Here is a 23,904-nt window from a genome sequence, read left to right as displayed (position 1 = left end):
TAATGAAGGTATCCTCTAAACCAACAAATGTACTGAATGGCTGAGACATCTGACCCAAATAGTGATTGTTCAAGGGAGAGACAAAATATCAACTTCAGAAATAATTAATGATCAATGTTCTAAGGAAAATAATTTAGAGTACACTACACATCTTGTTAGTCTTTGCACATCCAGTACCTGCTGGATAAATATTTAGTGAATCAATAAAGAAATGGAAAAATGATTTAGTTTTAACCTAATATTTTAAGAATTATCACTTCCTTAGGAAGATTTTAAATGATTCATAAAATAGAAAGATAGCAGAAAAAAAGACAAATATAAAAGCTTATGCTAATAATATGGTAAATGCAACACACAAAAGTAAAATACCTAAGAATCCTATTGAATCAAAAGCAGATTAAATCAACTTTTCAGAAACATTATCACAAAGATATCTTTGTGTATCTATTAGGTAATGGTTTTGTCATTTGTCAAAGACTTATTAGGGGAGCAAAATGATATTTTGGTCTCTACATTTTAAAATCTCCAAAGAAAAGATAAACAAGATCAAAATAAAAGAATAAAAATCATAAAAAAATGGTAAAGAGGGCCCACAAGGAAAATTCAAGAAGCTCTGGTGGTTCTAACAAAAGGAATAAAATATGCAATAACTACCTTTTCATATATTAGAAAAAAAGCAGGGGCGCCTGGGTGGCTCAGTTGGTTAATCATTTGACTTTGGCATAGATCACGACACCATGGTTGGTGAGTTCCAGCCCTGCATCAGGTAAACTTGAGCCCTGCTTCAGGTGAGCTCTGCTTCTCTCTCTCTCCCTCCCTCCCTTTCTCTCTGTCTTCTGCCCCTCATGGTATTCTCCCTCTCTCTCTGCCCCTCGCTCACTGGTACCCTCAATCTCTCTCAAAAAAAAAAAAAAAAAAAAAAGGCAAACCAAAGTATTTCTATTACTGTGTGAAAGGTTAAACAAAAGTTTATATATGCCTTCTAGCTAAGAAAAAGCAGGGGCAAACATAAGAAAACCTCTCTTGAAAAGACTGAAGAGCTATTAATGATGAAAGATGATAAAAGAAACAAAGTCATCTCTCTACATCTAAAATTTTGAAAACTGAAAAATTAAAAAGGTTAAACATTTTTCTGCCTGGAGATGGGGCTTAAACCAGATTTCTCGTGACCCTTTTCAGTTCTACAGTCTGATCTATGGATAAAAATGTCCAACTCCTTTCAACGTAAAAGAGGCCTAAGTTACTACGCACAGAGAAGGAATTTTTCTTTTTTGACCTGCCAGGTTTCTAATGGTCAATGTTATATCCCAAGATCCAATTAAAACCAGCAGTACAACCACAGTAAGGAACAAAATAAACATACCTCCTGTTCTTCCATTACCAATCTGCAGAGCAGGCTGAAGGCTTCTTTCATTTTGCAATAAATGAGGCAAATGATAATAAATGCTTGGCACTTGAAGAGATTTTTTGCTTGTTAACTCCTTTAATAGCTTTAGGGTATTATCTAAAACAAAAAAACAAAATTAATGCACAGGGTCACCTTACTTACAGAAATTGCTGATTTCGCAAATACAGCAGTAAAAATTTATGAGAACTAGAACTAAAGAATTTTCTTTCCTGATTTCATACTTTGGTAAACAAGATCTCATTTTAAAATGAAAAAGACACTTCTTCAGCCAGAGTCTCAGAGTCTGATGCTGACAGCACTTGAAGGAAGCTAAAAAGGTCAGCCAAAGTACCAGGAGAAGGTAGAAGGCTTTCATCACTTGCTATTGTAATGGTTCAGAATTTAGGCCCTGCAGAACACACACTAATAAACATGCTACCCGTTGGGGTGCCTGGGTGGCTCAGTCGGTTGAGTGTCCAACTTCAGCTCAGGTCATGATCTCACACTCCGTGAGTTCGAGCCCCATGTCGGACTCTGTGCTGACAGCACAGAGCCTGGAGCCCGCTTCAGATTCTGTGTCTCCCCCTCTCTCTGTCCCTCCCCTGCTCATGCTCTGTCTCTCTCTGTCTCAAAAATAAATAAATAAATAAATAAATAAATAAATAAATAAATAAATATTTTTTAAACATGCTACGCGTTTATGAAAACGTAGTAAGCACATTCACCACCCATAATTTTCTCTTTCCTTATGCTATTCTATTTTACCAAATTTTCAAATGGAAGATTTTTTTTTTCAAAGAAATTCAAGTACAATAATTTAAACAGCACAATTTAAGACAGATCCTAACTTTCAAATCATTTTCCAGTTTTTCTTGGAGGAATTAATGAATCTTTTAATATAACATGAAATAAAAACTCTGATCTGGTAGGCAACATTTTAAAATCCCAACAGTAATTTAACATTTTAAATATGGAAGTCAGCAATAAGGACTTAAAGCTTCAAAAAAGATTTCATGTGAAACAATATGAAGACTCCATTAAAAATATAAGAACCAAAAATTCACCAAAAACTGCAAATGACTGTGATATGTTTAATGAAATTAATGTTTAATCTTATAAGTAAAGAAACAATTATAAATTACAAGGCACCAATTTCAATCTATCAAGTTGGCAGATCAAATAATGCTATTAAATTTTGGTGATAATCTGATATATGTTACAGCTATTCAAGACAGCATCAAAAACCCTAAAACATTTCTGTCTTATTACTCACTCAATCATTTCCCTTTTAGGAATTTTACTTTCATGCTCTCAATAAATATTTAGCGATCATCTACTTTGTCCCAGCCACTGTGTCATGTGTTTGGAAATCAACAGACATTAAAACATAGATCCTTGTTTTTAAGGAAGTCATAATCTAATAAAAGTAACTTAAGGGCTACCAGAAATGTGACCAAGTTATACATAAAGACATCCATCACAGAGTTATAAACTAGGGAGAGAAAATAACACAGAAAAATCTTATTTGCCTAATAGTAAAATTGTTTAATATATTATGGTATATGGTTAACTGACAAAAGGCCATTAAAAATGGTATTTTTGAAAAATATTAAATGACACAATAAATGCTAATAGCATAATTTCAAAAGTAAAAATCAGGCTATAACAATTACAATTTTGAAGATAAACTTGCATGGAAAAAAGACCAGAAGGAAATGAAAAAATGTTAAGAGAAATCATTCGACAGCAGGCTTATGGGTGATTTTTTATTATCTATTCCATTCCATATTTTTAAGTGTTATTGTGCCACAACACAAATTTCACAATCAGGAGGGGAAGACAAAGCATGAAAATTCAAAGGTAAGGTAATGTAGTGGAGTGCCTGGGTTGGTTAAGCATCCAACTTTGGCTCAGGTCATGATCTCACGGTTCAAGGGTTCAAGCCCTACGTGAGCTCTGTGCTGACAGCTCAGAGCCAGGAGCCTGCTTTGGATTCTGTGTCTCCCTCTCTCTCTGCCCCTCCCCTGATCACACTCTGTCTCTCTTTCTCTCAAAAATAAACATGAAAAAAAGTTTTTTTTTTAAATAAGGTTAGGTAGTGAATCTAAAGACAAGAAGAATAAATGGTAAAAGATGATGCTAAATGAAAAGGTATATTAATCTTGAAAGATTTATGTGTAAAAACATTTATGTGTGTAAAAACACAAAGTTAAATTTTAATTTCATTTGGAATATATTTTTGAAGAGATCTGGGTTTTTGCTCTAGTTGGTGAAATTTACACAACTGAAATCTAAATCAATTATTACTCTCTTAAAATCAAACTTAGCAATTAATAAAAATTGTTTTATAATTTACCATTATACAAAGTTTTGTGCGATGTTTCTCTCTGAAAAGAGTAATATATGCTGGTTGATAAGCTACTTTATACAACTTTCAAATAAATTATTTCACATAACCCTTTGAAAACATAACTTTTATGAAACTAAAAATATCATTTGTACCTGAAAACTTATTTAATGCATCCTTACTTCCATTTGTTTCTGCTCCTACACGCTTGAACTGCTGTACAATGGCATTTAATTCAGAAGAGCGCTGCGAGATTCTATGTTCAGCTATACGAAGACGTTCTTTCAAGGCAAGAAACTCTCGTTGATAAGCAATCAGTTTTTCTAGAAGCAAAACCAAAGGTTTTTAATATATTTCTTTAAAAAAAGAAGAAACATAAAACCTAACTGTAAGATTAGAAATTTTAAAGTCACATTTTTCAGAAAGATGTTCATTTATGTATTGAGACAGAACTGAAAAAAGAGCCCCAACCACTTATACATAGCAAAGCTACAACTAACCCTAATGCTCTTAATATCTGTAAGAATGCAAACACTTTCTACTTAGTCTTTCAGAAATGTAAAGACAGGGAGAAAAAGGACAAAGTTTTTAGAATTAACATTTCAGGCATACTACTAACATCATTTCTCAAAAGGTTCAAACAAATATAAAGACCTTATTTGTATTAAGATAGAGAGATGAAGTATTGAAACTGATGATAATATAATTAATAAAATGAATATTACCTCTTTTATAGCATTATCATTAATTTCTATAAGCTTTTTCCTCTGTACTTCCAATTCTGCAAAGATTTCCCTAGGCCAGACTTTGGTCAAATTCCTGATTCCTAGGGACGCCTGGGTGGCTCAGTCGGTTAAGTGTCCAACTTTGGCACAGGTCATGATCTCCTGGTCAGTGGGTTCGAGTTCTGCGTTCAGCTCTGTGCTGACAGCTCACAGCCTGGTGCCTGCTTTGGATTCTGTGTCTCCCTTTCTCTCTGCCCCTCCCCCACTCATGCTCTGTCTCTCTCTCTCTCTCAAAAATAAACAAACATTACAAAAAAATTTTTTTTAATTCCTTATTTCTAAAACTTCTTATTAGGCAGGTGTAAAATGACTCCAGTTAACAGTCATCCATTTTAATTTGAGAGAATCACAGGTCAGGAAAACCTGGTTTGGGAAATAAAAGTGGATTTCATGAGGATAAATGCAGGCATTGAAACAACAGTATCAGCTCACAGACAAAGTGCACAGTGAGACGATGCCTAAGGACTGAATCTGACATCAAAATCTAAGAGATGGTGGAGGACAAACCATTCATTAATTTTGATCAGCAATGCTGAAAGGTAGTTGAGGGATATAGGAGTAGTATGAGCAATTTCTACAAGCTCATTAAACTAAGAGAAACCAGAACAATGGTTTTCAACTTCTGTATCAAGCTGGATAATCCAAGGCTACTATTTTGATATCTAAACAAAACACACCTTAGAAAGACTACTTTTTATTTAATATTATTATCTCTGCCTTCTTCAAGGACAGACTCAATAAGAAACAGACCTAAAAAAATAAATCTGCACGGTTATAAAGATATTCTTAACAACAGGCAATTATCTTGTTCCTTGTCCCTTACACAAAAGCTCACACAATAAACATCTCTTCAGAATTCTGTGTCAGGGAAAAAAAGTCTGCCCTGCTCAATTGTCATTCTTCCATACATTGAACAATCACCATATAAGCAGCTATATTCTCCTTAACTTGCTGGCTTTAGGAGGGAAGAAAGGAAAAAGAAGGCTGTGATTAGGAGGGGCATATAAGGAGCTTCAGAGTGCCAGCTAGGTCCTATTGACTGCTCTGGGTAGTGGTTCAAAAAAATTCATCACTATACATTCATAGTTTAGGCGCATGTCCGTATGCATACATTCATAATAAAAGAAATGTTAAAAAGATACTATTCACAAACACAAAACTATAAACAATTATACTCTAACAAAAACTAAAAGAATTGTAACAAGAGATATGCAAGATTCATATGATGGGGGCACCTGGGTGGCTCCGTCGGTGAAGCGTCCGACTTCAGCTCAGTTCATGATCTTGCAGTTTGTGAGTTTGAGCCCTGCATCGGGCTCTGTGCTGACAGCTCAGAGCCTGGAGTCTGCTTCAGATTCTGTGTCTCCCTCTCTGTCCCTAACCTGCTCACACTGTCTTTTAAAAATAAACAAGCATTAAAAAAAATTTTATAAGATTCATATGATGAAAACTACAAACCCTTTACTGAAACCTCTAATGGAAGAGTTAACGAAGTCATCTCTCAATCCTAAGCGAGAAGATTCAAACTTGTAAAAAAAAAAAAAAAAAAAAAAAAAAAAAAAAGATAAATTCTACCCTAAGTTTAATTATAAATTCAATTCAATGTCTTTCAAAAGAACACTGAAACTTTTTTGGTATATGACTTTTGACACGTGACTCTAAAATTCACCTACAGGAGAGATGTTTCTGAAGAGTCAAAACAAACAAACAAACAAACAAACAATAAATAAATAATAAAGGGGAATATGCTCTGAGATCAGAACACACTAGAAGGCTACAGGAATTAAAACAGTGTAGACTGCCAGGTCTGGACAGTGTGGATAAGGGCCAGTTACACCAAGCAGGCTGTGTCCAAAATTAGCATGAGTAAACTTCCTCTCAGTTCTTCCCTCTTTACATAAGCAATTTAAAATCCTCTTCTTAACACTTACACAGTGCTGAGATAGTGGTTTCTTGACATCATCTGCCCAAAAGAGAATTAGAACTCTCTGGAGAAGTAACTTTAAGATGAACCTGAAACAATTTGGTGTAAACTAAGAAAATGTTATTTACAAAAAGACAGGACTTGTCAAAAGGGCACAGCATGGTACTTTATGGGCCCCTATTGGCCAAATTAGAGACAACTTAAGTACCAAAACAAATATTGACAGTAATAGCTTATAACCTATTGAATAAAATAAGAATCCATGACCTCATATAAATAATAAATGAGGGGCACCTGGATGGCTCAGTCAGTTAAGAATCCAATTCCTGATTTAGGCTCAGGTCATGATCTCATGGTTTATTGGATCAAACCCCGCGTCTGGCCCTGTGCTCTCAGCTCTCAACCCCTGCTTTGGGTTCTCTCTCTCCCTTTCCCTCTGCCCGTCCCCTGCTCTCTCGCTCAAAATAAACATTAATAAAATAATAAACAAAAATTAACAGGTGAGGGAGATGTGTTTCTTTTAGTAGATTGCAAGCTAATAAATGTAGAAGGAATGATGGATGTTGGAAAATTACCATTTTACAACTATCATAGCAATAACTGATTCAGGCAAGAATCAAAAATGGATGCTAAAACCAGCAGATCAAAGTTTTCTGAGGAACAAATGGGGTATGTATGTCACCTCAGGGTATCTCCCTACAAAGTACTTATTAATTTACAAAAGGAAAAATATGCTAATTTTACTATGAAGAAACCTGCCAGATATCTAACTTATGTGATCAAAGTTCATGTCAGCACCCAGAAAACAGATACAACGTGCCTCTGATATGATGCACAGAGGACACACCTCATTTATGTGGCATTCCTGCCAAAAAATGCATGATCTGAATCTAATCTCAAGGAAACATCACACACATCCAAACTGAGAGATAATGTACAAAACAAAAAGCTTGTATTATAAAAAATGTCAAGGTCATCAAAGACAAAGGCTTACTAGGAACTATCACAGATTAAGAGACTAAAGGAGTCATGACAACAAAATGCAAAGCACAGCCATGGACTGAATCCTAGACCGGACAAACTAAATGCTACAAAGAACATTACCGGAAAAAATAACAGAATATACAGTAGATACTGTGCCAATGTTAAATTCCCTAAGTATGATCCTTATACTGTAGTACTTAAACAGAATTCCTTGTTCCTAGGAAATAAACATTAAATTATTTAGGGGTAAAAAGGCATGATTTCTGTAATTTACTCCCAAATGGTTCTGAAAAGAAACTATCAACAAATTGATAGAAAGGTTATGTTCATAACAGATGATATGTATAGAAAAGTCATTTTGTACTACCCTTGTAACTCTTCTTCAGTTGAGACTTTTTTAAAAATAAGTTTTCAAGGGGCTCCTTAAAGTCGGTTAAGTGTCTGACTTTGGCTCAGGTCATCATCTCACAGTTCATGAGTTGGAGACCCGCATCAGGCTCTCTGCTATTGGCATGGAGCCTGCTTCGGATCCTCTGTACCCCTCTCTCTCTGCCCCTCCCCTCCCCCCCTCTCAAAATAATTAAATAAATAAACTTAAAAATGTAAGTTTTTAAAAAGTAAGCAGGAGGGACCGGATGACATACAGGTTAGGTCTTTTAGCAGCTCTTGAGTGGGAAGATGGGATATGGACTTGAGGGCAGTCTCTGTCCCTGCATTTTCTTGGTACTTTTTGAAACCAACTTCCCAGAGGCCAGCTTCACCAAGTAAAGAGAGTAACAGTACCAATGGATAAATACTCCCAACCCTAATTCCAAAGTGCTGTCCTGCTTTCAGATGACCTGGCCATGCTTGTGAAAAGATCCCTTGGGCCCATGAAGTACTGGATAGAGTCCTAAGTATCTTCTTTCAGGGCAAGATACTACTGCTGCTCTTAGCCCAAAGTCCACAGCTATGAAAGGGTTCCAATTGGGTCATTTCCCATCTCTCACATCCATCCTTTGTTTCTAACTCCACCCTTCCGCATTCAAAGGGTTCTCTCCATGACATCACAGCAAGTCCATACTCCAGCCAGAAAGCCATGTCAGTGAAAAAGAGTATGTGTGGTGTAAAGCCTTGAGCTAGTCCTGCCAGGAATACCACAGAACGCTGTTGGCTCCTCCAAACAGAAAGGAGTTACATATGATCATTACACAGCCCTCCTGTGCAGCCCATCCTCCATCATCTACCCAAACACAGGCTCACTAGTGACTTCTAGAATTTTCTCCACCTATATTTCCCATAGTACTATACTGCTCCCTTGAGGAGAGTAGTGTATCATCCCAGAAGTTCACACTTTAGTATAACATAAAAACAGTTTCTTCAAATTTGTGATTACGTGTTTGACAATTCTCTGTTTTCAACATTACTAGCACAATTCCTTTTTTTTTTTTTTTTTTTTTTGCTTTTCTTTAATCATTTCAATCAGTTTCTATGGGGGAGGGGACATGGCAAGACGGTGTGGGAAACTCTTATATTATCATCTTACCAGGAAATGCCTAGTTCTGTTTGTTTTGTTTTATTGTAGACAGAACCTAACTTAAAAAAAATTTTTTTTTGTAAGTTTATTTATTTTGAGAGAGAGAGAGAGAGGGAGAGAGCATACAAGCAGGGGAAGAGAGAGAGGAAGAGGGAGAGAATCCCAAGCAGGCTCTGCACTGTCAGCTCAGGGCTTGAACTCACAAACCATGAGATCATGACCTGAGCCGAAATCAATAGTCAAACACTCAACTGACTGAACCACCCAGGTGACCCGAATCTTTTTAACTGTAGAAAATTATATATCCAGATTAGACAATGAAAGTACAAATCATGTTCTGTGAACCTAAGACTCTGAAACATACAAAATTTCCAGACAAACCACTTTAATTCCTTCAAATCAAATAATCAAGCCAGTTTTCCAGTAAAAGTGTATCTTTAGGTCTTCAAAGACTTATTAGGTTGAACCATATAAAATCGCTGATATTTGATTATTTTTAACAAAAATGGCAATTTTATATGGTTCAACAATTTAAAAATAACAGCTTTGGACTCAACAATTAAAAAAATGTATAAACAGTATAGATGAAAAATTAACACAAACAAAAAGGTGCTATAAAAACCCAGTATATTATATATAAAAACAGAACAAAAAAGTTCATTTTCAAACAATAGTACTTTTTTATTAGCAAGATGTGGGGGATACTACTGAGTTCTATGAGCCAACATTAAAAACTGGCTTCTGAGTGGCTCAGTTGGCTAAGCATCTGACTCTTGGATTTGGCTCAAGAAATGATCTCACAGTTCATGAGTTCAAGCCCTGTATATGGCTCTGTGCTGACAGTGTGGAGCCTGCTTTGGATTCTCTCTCTCCCTCTCTCTCCACCCTTCCCTTGCTCTGTCTCATTCTCAAAATAAAAATAAAAACAAAAGCTGGCTTATGTTAAACTTAAAATTACCAAAAATTAAACCCACTTTTAAATTTCTTAATTTTAATATATATTAAACAATAAAATCCTGGCACTGGAAAGAATGTTGATAAGTCATCTGGTCCATCCCTCTGTCCTTTAATACTACAACGAACTACTTCACACAAATATTAAAATATATATATGTGTGTGTGTGTGTGTGTGTGTGTGTGTGTGTGTGTGACATACATACACATATATGAGCAAGGAGCTCCCTTAGTAATAGATTCCACAATTTAACAAGCTTTATTTTTCAGGAAGTCATTGCCTTTGAAAAACATTTCATTGCACATTTACCATTCTTATGCAACCATTTTTTAAAAGGAAGAAGGCCCAGATGAAATTATGGGCAATTTCCTACTTAAAAATCTCTTAAAAAACAAAAGAACTGGATTCAGAAAGGGTTTAGAACTAGTCTAGAAAAGGGGAGCCTAGGTGACTTCAGTAGGTAAAGTGTACGATTTTGGCTCGGGTCATGATCTCACAGTTCATGAACTCGAGACCCATGTTAGGTTCTGTGCAGACAGCTCAGAGCCTGGAGCCGGCTTCATATTCTGTGTCTCCCTCTCTCTCTCTGCCCCTCCCCTGCTTGCATTTTCTTTCTCTCTGAAAAATAAACAAACATTTTTAAAAATTAAAAAAAAAAAAAAGAACTGGTCTAGAAAAGCCAAAAGACATAGTGAATAGGAGTCCAAAAGACAGAGGATGAAATGAATTTGAACAATTCTAATTAGAATGGACAGCTAAAAGTTACAAACAAGACTAAGTATCTTATTCTCTAACATTACTGCTCTAACATTACTACTTGGATTGTTAAAACACAGATTGTTAAAACACAAAATTCTGGACCCCCACCTCAAGAGATTCTGATTCCAGTAGGTCTAGCATGGTACTTAAGAATTTCTAACAAGCTCTGGGTTACCTGGGTGGCTCAGTCAGTTAAGTGTCTGACTTTGGCTCAGGTCATGATCTCACAGTTCGTGGGTTCAAGCCCCGCATCGGGCTCTGTGCTGACAGCTCAGAGCCTGGAGCCTGTTTCAGATTCTGTGTCTCCCTCTCTCTCTGTCCCTCCCCAACTCGTGCTCTGTCTCCCTCTGTCTCAAAAATAAGTAAACATTAAAAAAGTTTTTTTTTATTAAAAAAATAATAAAAAAAGAAGAATTTCTAACAAGCTCCAAGGTGATGCTAAGCTACCCACTGAACAGCATTAAGCCAATACTGTCCTCAAAGTAGGTCTAGACTCAGGCAGCCTGGACATTTGTGTGGTTCTGCTCCAATATGCACTAGCTGCTTCTCCTCTCTCTGGCTTACATGTTAAGAGATCCAGGGAGAGAAGGGAGCATTAAAATGTTCAGGACATAATCCTCAAGATTATACTTGGGGCATAGACATATTTTAAAATATTCGGTGGACACCTATTTCCAAGGACCTCTTAAGAATTATGTAGAATTAACAAGACCATTCAATGTCCCTAGAGTATTCCAGTCAGGATCTACCATACAAGCACGGATTAAACCTGCAGCACCCTTCTAAACTCAAAGGGAAAATGGAGCCCATTGATACACAAAATCATATACTTTATTTAGATTAAAACAAAGAGTAAAATTCCTCTGTTCCCTTACATAATGTTTTCACTATGCTTACAAAACAGAATCCTAACTAGTGAATGAATACCAGAGAAGCTATGGGTGAGAAGTTTTCTGGAATACAATCACTGTTTCCAAGTTGTCCCCTAAGTAGTATAATCATTAACAATATCATTCAAAACAGACTTCCAGGGGGCGCCTGGGTGGCGCAGTCGGTTAAGCGTCCGACTTCAGCCAGGTCACGATCTCGCGGTCCGTGAGTTCGAGCCCCGCGTCAGGCTCTGGGCTGATGGCTCGGAGCCTGGAGCCTGTTTCCGATTCTGTGTCTCCCTCTCTCTCTGCCCCACCCCCGTTCATGCTCTGTCTCTCTCTGTCCCAAAAATAAATAAAAACGTTGAAAAAAAAAATTCAAAACAGACTTCCAGGTAAAGGCTTAATAAGTTAAAATCTATCCACTGATCATATAAATAAAGCACAACACCTTAAGATAATCAAATGATGCTGCATATACCTATTACAACACACTCTTAGATGTAGTTTCCCATTAAATAGCTACAAATCATTTTCCTTGATTTCCCTGAGGTAAGGGAAATCTCTTTTTAGCAATTATCATAAAGTTCTAAATTCCATTATCATAGTGAAATGAGATGAAAAAACAATAAATTGCATAACTTAGGATAATGCTTACTAGAGTATACTTAGCCATATGTTTATAACTGTTCTTTACTAAATTATATTGACCATGATTCTATTAAACCTGATTTTTAAAAATTCAGAAAGCTATAAGGAGCTTGGAGTAAAAATTATCAGACAGCCATGAACTCTTTTCCTTAAGTACTTAAACTTACTGGCAGACACTTTTCCAAAGAGGTGTTGCTTTATTCCCAAAACAAAAAATTTGTATTCCAAAAGATACAATGGTATGTATTTTCCCATGAAGTATCAAACTCAATGAACTTTTAAAATACAATCCATTTTTACATTGGAGTTATCTGTGCAGCAGTTTCTTTACAATTGTACATAAAATACGTTTTCTGTAAGTTAATGTATAAAATACTGCTTTATGCCAGAATAAAAATATTAGTATTTACTATTTTAAAAAAAATCCCTTAAGACAGAGCATTTATTCTACATTAGAATCACCTTTATTTAAAAAGCATAAAATTTAAATAGAAAATAAATACATACTTATATACCTTTAAAAAATAAAAAATAAAAAGCAGGATACTAATCACTAGGCAACCCTACACTATGGACTAGCCCTACCAGCAAACGTCGTGTTCACTTTCTGTATCTCCCTCACTAGATCTGCTTATTCCTTTTATACTTTATTTCATGTTTTCTTCCTTCTCTTCACTTTCCTCTGTTCCTTATTATCTACCTTTCCTAATACTTTTCTGCAAAACTCTTTTCAAATTTTTCTGTTTCTTTCCGCACTTTTCATTATCATCCACAAACTTCACATCTTTCACCTCTTTATTCTTTCCTATTATTCATGTTCCCCCTATCCACCTAGAAATATCCCCACCTTTTCTGTTGTCTTTATTTTGAATTACTGAGAACTTTTTTTTGTCCAATTGACATAAATACAGTTCACTCGCTTGGAAACACTAACTTTGTAGTCTTTTGTAAACTTCACTGAAAACAATTGAGAATTTAGGATTTTTCCTTCCTGTAACCATAATGGCAACAACAACAAAAAGGAAACTGACAGGAAAACATTTCACAATTACTAGATAAATCAGAAAATGAATGCAGAGACAGGTAATATTACCCTAAACTCACTGTTGGTGAAATGGATTATAAAAGTAAAATCTCAGACTAGGACTCTTCAGATGACAACATCATAAATGAATTCTGTCAAGTTCAAGATCAAGACTCCAGTTACAGATCAAAATAGACATCTCCCTATTCTTTCCACTAAGTATAACAAAAACCCTGGACATTACATATTACAAACACAAGGAAGGTTCTTAAAGGCGTACAGAAGTCAGCAGATAGAAGGGACAATGGAACCTAAGGAACGACACAATAGTGAGTTCTCTTGAGTTTTCTTTTTGCCTCATATATTCCAGACAGAGTACTGGAGAAGCCACCATCCAGGAAACACAAACAGGAGCACACAAAAACATCCCAAGAAAAACCCACTCTCTCTAAAAAGGACTAAGGATGGGACGACCTAGCAAGGGAGAAACCTTTTAGACAATAACCACTATATTCCTGACCAAACACCATGAAAACCACCATGGTCCAATCCCTACCTCACTAGCAAAAGCGAATTGGGGAGTCTAGACTTCCACCCCTATCCAACTGTAACAAAGCCCCCCCCCCCACACACACACACACTCACACACACACGGGCCATATCAGAAAAAAATGTACGAAGATCCAGGACTTTCATTACCCTTCAACAGTAAAGTGCCCCCACAATGAAATATCAGTGGAGGCCAAATGGAAAGTAGTGACAGGTTCCTCCCCCTCTGCCAACCAGAGTGGCGTCACCAGACGCCTAATGGGGAACCAACCTCCTACCCTTGCACAGCAGAAATGAGATGCCCCTTCCTAATGGGTATCAACAGAGGGAAAGTAAGGAGGTTGGACTTCTATCCTCACCTGGCAGTGATAAAGTGGCACTCCAACTTCCCCCCAAAAAATCGTGTAAGAGAAGGCCAGCTAAGACAGACAACTTAAACAAGGCCCAGAGTCTCATAACATAATATCTAAAATGCCCTGGATACAGCTGAAAATCACCCATCATACTGAGAATCAATAAAATCTCAACTTGAAAAAGAAAAGATACGGGGCGCCTAGGTGGCTCAGTCGGTTGATCGTCCGACTTCAGCTCAGGTCATGGTATCATGGTCTGTGAGTTCGAGCCCCGCGTCCGGCTCTGTGCTGACTGCTCAGAGCCTGGAGCCTGCTTCAGATTCTGTGTCTCCCTCTCTCTCTGACCCTCCCAGTTCATGCTCTGTCTCTGTCTCAAAAATAAATAAACATTAAAAAAAAATTAAAAAAAAAAAGAAAAAGAAAAGATAATGAATACATGCCATCACCAAGATGACACAGATGGTGGAATTATCTGATAAGGATTTGAAAGCAGCCATCATAAAAATGTTTCCATGGGCAGATTAAACAAATGAAAAAGAGAAAGAAAGAAAGAAACCCTACACAAAGAAATACAAAATAAAAATTATAGAAACAAATGAAATTTTAGAACAGAAAATATGATAATTGAAATAAAAACTTTAATGTGTGGGCTCAATAGCAGAATGAAGAAGACAGAAGACAGTATCAGCGAATCTTGAGAAAGACCACCAAAATTGCCCAATCTGAACAACAAAGAGAAAAGAGACTGGAAAAAAATTTTTATGAGTGTCAGGGACCTTTGAAACTGTAACAAAAGATCTAAAATCTAACACTCTTGTCAACAGAGTCCCAGAGGGAAAACACCAAGACAGTGGGGTGGAAAAAGTATTAGAAAAAGTAATGGCTAGAATATCCCAAATTTGGTAAAAGATATGAACATACATTAAGACGTAAGAAGCTGAGAAAATTCCAAAAAAGATAAACCCAAAGAAATCTATACCAAGAAACACCATAAATGAACTTCAGAAAACTAGAGACAAAAAGTCTTGAAAGCAGCCAGATACAAGCATCCAGCACTTCTCCCAACAGAGTGGTACAGGACACACTTACTTCTGCTAGCAATGAATTTTGACACACATGCAAAGTGTTGTCCACCAGTAAAGCTCATTAGAGACTCAGTGTCCAAGGTTGTTATTGGAGGCTGGTCACGTAGGTAAGCTCTCTGCCTAGCACATACCAAAATTCCTGACTCTAATAAGGAAAGCAGGTGTTCAGCATAAACCAAATTGCTTGTATAAATAATTTAGGCACAATAAACCATTCTTACAATGTAGGGTAAGTTTTATATCAGTGTTTACCAGGCAAGTTACCAGATGTGAGCCAAGGTCCAGCCTTGGAAGCAGGTCTTTCGAATAATAAGCAGTCTCAGATCTGTTGTTAACTCTCTTTACAGCAGGAATCACATTTTAGATTTTTTCATGTCAATGCCTTGTAGAATGCTAGGTAATAAGTAGCTATGCCAGCGAGCTGCAAATCCTCTTAAATTAAAAGGAAAATTATCATAAACTGACATGTGCAAAATTTATCAGCATTATTTATAAGGTTAAGCTAGTGATGGTAATTATATAAAAGAATGTTATGGACCCAATAAAAATAATGACATGGGAAACATCTGTGACATATTAAGCAAAAATGTGAGCTATCCAACACTCCCAATATGATGCCAATTACATTATATTTAGTATAGTAGCTCTCAAACTTTTTGGTCTCAGAACCCCTTTACAAAATTTTTCAAAAATTAGAGGACCCCAAAAGACCTTTTATGTGAATTATATCAACACTTCCCATATCAGAAATTAAAACCAATTAACATGTAAAATATTTAAAATTCTTTAAAAAATAAACCCACTACATGTTAACATAAATAACATATTTTGCCAAAAATTACTATTTTCTAAACCAAAAACATTTAATAGAGTGACATTTGCTCAAATATCTTTAATGTCTGTCTTAACAAAATACAGCTGAATTCTCATATTTGCTTCTGCTATCTCTTTTGAGAATAAAAAAGGCAAATAACCAAATAAGTAGTATTTTTACAAAAATAGTCTTGATTTCATGAACCTCCTGAAAAGGTGTTGGGACTCATGTCCTTGAACCACACTTTGAGAATCACCAGTCCAGAAAAATGAAGGAAAATATATCAAAAATGTTAACACAGCTCTACCTGCTAGATAGATTCTGTTGACCAGCATTTTCACATTTCCATGCATTTATATTCTATTAAATAAGAGTGATATGCTAGCTTTTTTTTATGCTATTCTTGTCTACTGCCGGTTTAAGGGTGCAATGCACTTTATCCATGTACTTCATTAAACAATGGAGCCCAGAACTAGACAATTACTCATATCCCCAAAGCCTGGCTGGCAGTCTTTCGAAAGCATCACAAAAAATTCAGTTAGCTAATGTTCTGTAATAATCCAGTGTTCTCAATTTAGCCCTCCTCTAATATGTCAACCATGAATAATATCCTTTCAGAGTTAAGAATACGTCAAGCGTAGATTTCCAGACAACCTCTGAACACAGCACATGCTTAAGCAGCTTTCCAACCTGGAAAAATTAGATTAGGAAAGTGTTTTAGGAAATGGATGGTAGCCAACTAAGCTGAACATAAAATAATACCACACCAAGCCCAAGGGCTAAATCTGCCAACTTTAATACATAAACAAGAAACGCAGCTGGCCTACCTGGCAGAATTTAGGTCTATATTCTAACCCCCTTCAGGTCCTATTTTAACATTAGGTCCTTATTTATAATACCTCAGATACTAAAGACTTTTCTTTTTTTAGAAATTCACTATGGCAAAAACTTTACACCATGATTTTATGTGTACGTATTTATACGAGTTCGGAGAATCCTAGGTATAATGGGTCTCAAGCCTGCCTGCAAATCAGAATCACCTGACGGACTTTTTAAAAATGCCCAGGGGACTTCTAACTTCTAGCACAACAGATGGAGGAGGTCCACAGATTTCTCTTCCCCAAGAGCAACTATAAAGCTAGCCAAACGAGTCAAAAACAACCATTTCGGTGCTCTGGCAATCAACCAGAGACATACAACAAATTGAGAAGCGTTTATTCATGAAAAAAAACTGCACTTTGGGTAAGAACAGCGTAAGTATGTGGCTTTCTTGCCAGGAGCTGCCTCATCCCACCTCAGCTATATTACTTCAGATGTTCAACAAGGAGGGGGCAGACCTTGAAACCAGCAGATTCACTGTCATTGCCAGAGGGGACTCACTTGATTGGGACTACAGGTCAAAGTGGCAATCTCTGAGGCAAATGAAAGGGTGGACCAGTGGCTCTGCTAGCCTGAGGCTACTGTACCATATGGAGCAAGCAATGGACTGGCAGACTTAAGGAGACTTAACACGGAGTTCTAGGGAGTTAGTGAGAGGGAGCTTAAAAAGCTCTTCACAGTTCAGGTTGATTGTAGGCTATGAGCACGCACAACAGAGACCAGAGCAGGCCCAAGCTACCCACACGTGCCTATCTGACAAAACCCATGGACACACACAGAAGAACTGAAATAGAACCAAGAGGAAAGTAAAGCCAGAGCTGACTTGAAAACAGCCCAAAGTAGGACTGCTCCACAGCCCACATGCACCCATCAGCAGAGAATAGAGGTCTTACTGGCTCAAAGTGCTTGACTCCAAACCCTGATCGGTCTTTGACTGAACACTATTCTGTGCACTTAAAAATAAAAACAAATCAAAATAAAAACATAGAGATCAGTAGTCACATACCATGGGACAGACAGACTTTGGAGATTTAACCCAACCAAGTCACTGAACAAATGAGCAAGCAAAACCACCACCACCATCAGTGATTAAAAAAAAAAAAAAAAAAATCGAGTTGCATCAATATATTATCTAAAATATACAGTGGTCAACATGTATTTACAAGACATGCAAAGAAAAAAGGAAGTGTGACCCATAATTGGAGAGGGGCAATTAAAAAGCAGTCCATAGAAATGATCTGAGTATTCCCAGATGTTGGATTTATCAGATGAAGACTTCAAAACAACTACTAAAAAAGAACCAAATAAAACCACATTTAGAGAATTAAAGGAAAGTGTGATAAAACTGATGTAATGAACAGAGAAAATAAAGAGGTAGAAATTATAAAACAAAATGGAAATAGTGGAGTTGAGGCTCAACAGATTTCTGATGGCAAAAGAAAAAGAGACTAAGAGCCAAATGCTCATCTATAATAGAAAGTCCATAGATTATATCTAAAATTTTTTAAAAATCAAGAAATAATAACATATATATGTCATTTATAAATATGGCAATATCAGAAAGAACAGCCAAAAGTACTAAAAATAGCCACTTCTAGGAAATGAGACTAGGACAGTACAGAGAAATGAAGTTGGATACCATTCTTTCAATATAACCTTTGAGGGTAATCATATATTTTATTAACTACAAGCATATTACACTTTAATAAAAATGTTATTTAATTTATAACCACAAAACACAGCAGGGCTCAGTTGGTTAAGCATATCTTTTTTTTTTTTAATGTTTATTTACTTATTGAGAGAAGGAGAGAGAGTGAGCGAGCATGAGCAGGGGAGGAGCAGAGAGAGAGAGAGAGAGAAAGAGAGAGAGAAAATCCCAAGCAGGCTCCATGCTGTCAGCGCAGAGTTGACATGGGGCTCAATTTCACCAACCATGAGATCATGATCTGAGCAGAAATCAAGAGCTGATGCTCAATTGACTAAGCTACCCAGGCGCCCCTAAGCATCTGACTCTTGATCTCACCATCACGAGTTCAGGCCCCACATTGGGCTCTACACTGGGTGTGAACCTTACTTAAAAGAAAAGTATAAAACACATAAACAGATAGCAATACCATGGCTTTAACTGAAGGACCTAGAAAGTAGAACCAGAAGACCCACTCCGTTTAATAAGAAGCCGAGGAGAAACAACCACAAAAAGGTGGTGATCACAGTACTCAGAGAATGGAGTTGGAAAGAGAGAATGAGGAGGTACCAGGATGCAACACCCTGGGAGATACTGACAGGAGGCTGAGGGTGAGGGTATTTCTGTACTCAGCTCCAAGACTAGTTCTTGGCCACCATGGAACACAGATGACATGCTGGCAAGGAGACGGCATGACGGGTCAAAGGGAAAGCTAGAGATCATGGGGAAGCTAAGGCAGTTAAGCTGAAGTGTACAGGAAAGGCAAGGCTATGGCAAAGAGGGTCAGGGGAGGAACATTGTGAGAGTAAGAAACACAACACTTTTGGGGTACTAGTAAGTACTGGATGGTGACAACTTAGGAGATGAAGGTGAGCTAAACCCTGGAGACCAGTGAGATGTCAGAATTAGAAATGAGAGTTGTACACAAAACTGATCTGTCCTCACATCACACAAGCTTTCAGCAGCGTCCTACGTGACCGACTACTTTTCTCCTTCTCGAAACACTTCCCTCAATTGATTTCTTTGGGATTACAATGTCCTAACATTCTTCCTACTTCACCAACTGCTTCTCCTCTTCTACTTGACCTCAAAGATAGAGTTGACAGGGCTCAATCCTGTAAATTATCTCATCCATTCCTAGGACTTTAAATTTCATCTGCATGCTGATAATACTAAAATCTGTATCTCTAGCCTAAGCGTCTCAAATTTATCACAGAACTCTTGATGCCCATCTCTGCCATACCCCCCACACTAGGCTCTACCCGCACTGATTTTGTGTTCCTTCAACATGCCAAGCGCATTCTTACCTCAGCACTTTCACACCTGGTATTCCTACTGCTAAGACTCCCTCTTCACTCTACTGCTTTGGCTTATCATTTAGGCCTCAACGAAACTGCCACCTACTCAGAAAGGCCTTCTCTGACTATCTGTATCTTAATAGCCTTCATTCCTACCTCTGGCATTCTCCATCACATTTGCTTATCTTAGTGTCAGTATTCACTGCTATCCAAAATAGTCTGTTCAGTTGCTCAAATATTATTGGGTAACTCCCTGCCTCCACCCTTAGCATCTCTATAAACAGGTGATATCCTTGCTGTCACAAAGACTATCTTGTTTACCACTCTATCACCAGTGCCTAGTCGAACAGTACCTTGTATACACTCAATAAACACTAGCTAAATGAATGATTTAACTAAGCTAAAGAGAGAGAGCAAAAGGAGCAATATGAAGAAAGCTACTAACAAATCCAAGAGCACAATGCCTGTAAAACCCTAATACCCTGTAACTGACATTTCCCTCAAGATCTAATTCACTACTGTAGCAGTTTAACCACTAAGATAGTTTAGCATATTAACTTCTATAGAGTCCACCAAAAGAACATAGAAAGAACAATTCACATGCAAGAAGAAACTTTCTTTAAGGAAGGTGACAGGATGATATCTTAGAGTGTCTTATTTCTCCTTTATCATCAATCTTAGTTTTCTGATAAGGAAACCCACGTTATCTTTACTCTTGTGTCCAATTGGTTCAGAAAGGGCAAAACTCATTTCCCTTGAGAAGAGAGTTCATTAACCTTCTAGAGCTTAATCAACACACTAAAAGAGAATTTCCTTTCATTATTGCTTCAACAAATGCTTGCCACCACCTCAGGAAATGTTTCCCCTCTCCTCACTCTTTATGCTTCCTTCCTAAAGCACTGATTGCAATCCTGTGCTGGTTTCACATGTTTGATTCATACTCTGGATCATGCACTCTCTCAGGTACACAGGTTCACAATGATTCTGAATGATGGCTCGAGATCACTGAGCTATCACTTCCCAGCACAACTGAATCAGTTTCCCTGTTCTGTCCAAACATGGCCAATCACTGTCTATCACGGTCTTTCACTTTACTACATATTTCTTTGCTCAAGACAGTTCCAATTTACAACCATTACCCCACTGTAATTGTTAACAGCACTCCCTTTACTCTCAAGTGCCTCAGGCTGGACATTATATCATCACCCTAATTGCAGAGGAAATAAACAATGTCCATTGAAAATGTTATTTATGGTCACCCAACTGATTATGTGATCACTGAATAATCTGAAATTAATGAAAATCAACAATAAAATTCCTATTACTAGATACCAAGAACCAAGGGTACCCAAACACTGAAAATGAGAAATACAATGTGGATGTTGAAGAGACTGATGATAACACAGAGGGTTTGATGTCATGTCCCAACCATTACCTATCAAGTGTGTAAGGACAAAAAATTCACATCTGCCATGCCATGACCTAACCTCTAAAAGACAGGCTCTTGAATGAACAAGGATGAAAATGTTATATGCCCACTTTAGAATAACTTGGACCAGAATCTTGCTGGGAACTACAGAACAGAATGGTATAAAAAGTGGCTATAGTGTGACATCAGCGAAAATGGTAGAGTAGGGATTTCTAGGGAATGTCCTTCCCCAGAAACACTGAAATGATGTGAGAAAAAAAATTCAAGATGTTTTTATGAATACAGAATAATATTTGCATAGTACTAGTACATATACATCATAAAGCTATTTGTGTAAACATTTTAAACACACACCTATATACAGACACACTTATACATACAATTTATATACATAAATCAATGTATAAAAACTGGATTAGAAGAGTACACAAACATGATATGTTTACCTTGATCAAGGTAGGGGGCAAAGGTGAAATACAGGTGTGGGGGGAGGGGAGACAGAATGAAAAGTGACTGCTAACAAGTACAGGGTTTTCTTCTGGGTTGACAAAAATGTTCTGGAATTAGTGGTGATGTTTGCACAACTTCATGAATATATTAAAACCACTGACTAGCATACTTTAAAATGGTTAGTTTTAGAGGCTCCTGGGTGGCTCAGTCAGTTAAGCATTTGACTCTTAATTTAGGCTCAGATCATGATTTCACAGTTCATGAGCCAAAGCCCCATATCAGGCTCTGTGCTGATAGTGTGGAACCTGCTTGGGATTCTCTCTCTCTCCCCCTCTCTCTGTCTGTTCCTCCCCCACTTGTGTGTACTCTCTCTCTAAATAAATAAGCCTAAAAAAATTAAAATGGTTAATTTTATGGTATTTGAATTGTATCTCAATTTTTTAAAAAGAGTATGTATCCTCTAAATTAACATAGGGAGAAAATGGAAAAATACTTAATTGATCCAAAATAAGCAAGAAAGGAATGAAAAAGGATGAATAATAAACACAGTTGACATAGTGGGCTTTGCTCAAAATATTAATAAAAAGATGAAATGAAAAAAAATAGGTGGGAGATTTTAGGTAGGTCTGCCATGCTTTATTAATTAAAGATGAAAAGACTGGAAGTACAAACAAACATCTAGAGAAAATACTTCTATATTACTATATTTTTATGTATACTTTTAAATTTTTAAAATGGGGAAGGGTGGGGTGGGGTAAGAAAATGGTCTCTGTCTTTAGGAAGTTGATTGTCTAGATTAAATACTAGTTCATTTTTGCTGGCTACTAGCAATCACTGCTTATTCTTGTAAGTATTCATCGTCACAAAGTGTCCCCAAATGCCAAGTTCTGTAGTCAGCAATATCCACCTTCTTGTCCTTTAAAAAAGAAACAAAACCCTGTTTGCCTACATTTTGTCTTCTAGCACTTCTCCCAATGTTTAAAATTTCCCCATGATCATAAAAGTAGAATGAAAATTAAAATTAAAAACCATTAAAAAAAAGTCTCAAGAGAGCTAGAGTGACTTTTCCAAAATCAAGGAGGAAGGCTACAAGGGAAGCAAGGTCTCTAGATTCTTATTTCTCCCAAAATGATGACAGTGCCATTATTCCTCAGGAAAAGAAAACCATGAAAAGCATCTTAAGAATTTAATAACCTCTACACCCACCCTGTCTTTCACTTCTGGAAAGAGACACAATCTTATTAATTCCAGAGTAAGGCTGGTCATTTGCAATCTCTGGAATTCTTTCTGGATCTCTCCATGACCTAATCCAAATAGTTAAACATCTCTTACAAGTCAAGAAGTCCACACATTCAATGATATATCTGACTCTCAACAGGACTCACTCATAGAAAATGGTTTCAAAGTAACTTAAGTTCCACACTGCAAACCTACATTTTCTAACTACCAATAAAAATTTGCCTTAGGCTTACCTTAATCAACTTTGTTATAGATCAAAAATATATACTCAAGCCTATGCACCCTCCCTCTGTGATTTCCTCAATGTCAAGATTATTTCAGTGAGCACAACTGACAATGGTCTGATTTTCACATCCATAATAAAAAGAGATACACACTAAATTTGAGACAGTCGTGGACAATGTGTTTTATTTTAACCAAAGTCACCAGATTTATAAGTGTCCTCCTCTGAATCAAAGCAATAAAACCTAAATTCCTAAAGATTAATATTCTGTGTAATTACCTCTGGGTTGGGGGGGGGGAAGTCATGCCATTCTAAACTCTAAACTCTTAAACACAATTTGCTAGGAAAACGCTTTAACAGCTCTACTCAGTGACAAAACAAAAATCCATCATGACTCAAGTTAACACAGACTTCTAGAAATACTGGCAACTAATAATACAGACATTTCAACTTAAAGGTAACTTTGTTAGAGTATACAACAGATTGTTTGCAAAAGTTAAGTATCCTTTAACTAATGGTGAACTAACTTTTTAACCTAAAAACAATCAAGTTAAAATGGATTTTTGCTAAATTTATTAAAAATTGAAACCTCATCCTTTGAAAAGAATGTAACATAAATAGAGTGACAACAGACTCAAATACTAGTGAAGGAAATACTGCTTTAGAAAAAGCACATGAAAAAGTCACATTAGGTAACCAA

General features: G+C 36.7%; 1 protein-coding gene across 4 annotated transcripts in view; it reads right to left on the bottom strand.

Moving 5' to 3' along the window:
• Nucleotides 1-23,904, bottom strand: part of MGAT4A (alpha-1,3-mannosyl-glycoprotein 4-beta-N-acetylglucosaminyltransferase A) — a 122,997-nt gene that overhangs the window by 75,997 nt on the left and 23,096 nt on the right. For 2 of the 4 annotated variants that reach the window (XM_030310436.1, XM_030310438.1), the window contains exons 3-4: nt 3,890-4,057; nt 1,364-1,504 (exon numbers count right to left, since the gene is read on the bottom strand). In XM_030310436.1, the coding sequence (XP_030166296.1) occupies nt 1,364-1,504; nt 3,890-4,057 (309 nt within the window). The remainder of the gene's footprint in view (nt 1-1,363; nt 1,505-3,889; nt 4,058-23,904) is intronic. The other 2 variants (XM_030310437.1, XM_030310439.1) reach the window with 1 other exon arrangement.

Source organism: Lynx canadensis, chromosome A3 (genome assembly GCF_007474595.2).
Source record: "Lynx canadensis isolate LIC74 chromosome A3, mLynCan4.pri.v2, whole genome shotgun sequence".
Classification (NCBI taxonomy): domain Eukaryota; kingdom Metazoa; phylum Chordata; class Mammalia; order Carnivora; family Felidae; genus Lynx; species Lynx canadensis.
The sequence above is the reverse complement of the archived record's forward strand: the minus strand, read 5'-3'. Positions and strand labels throughout refer to the sequence as shown.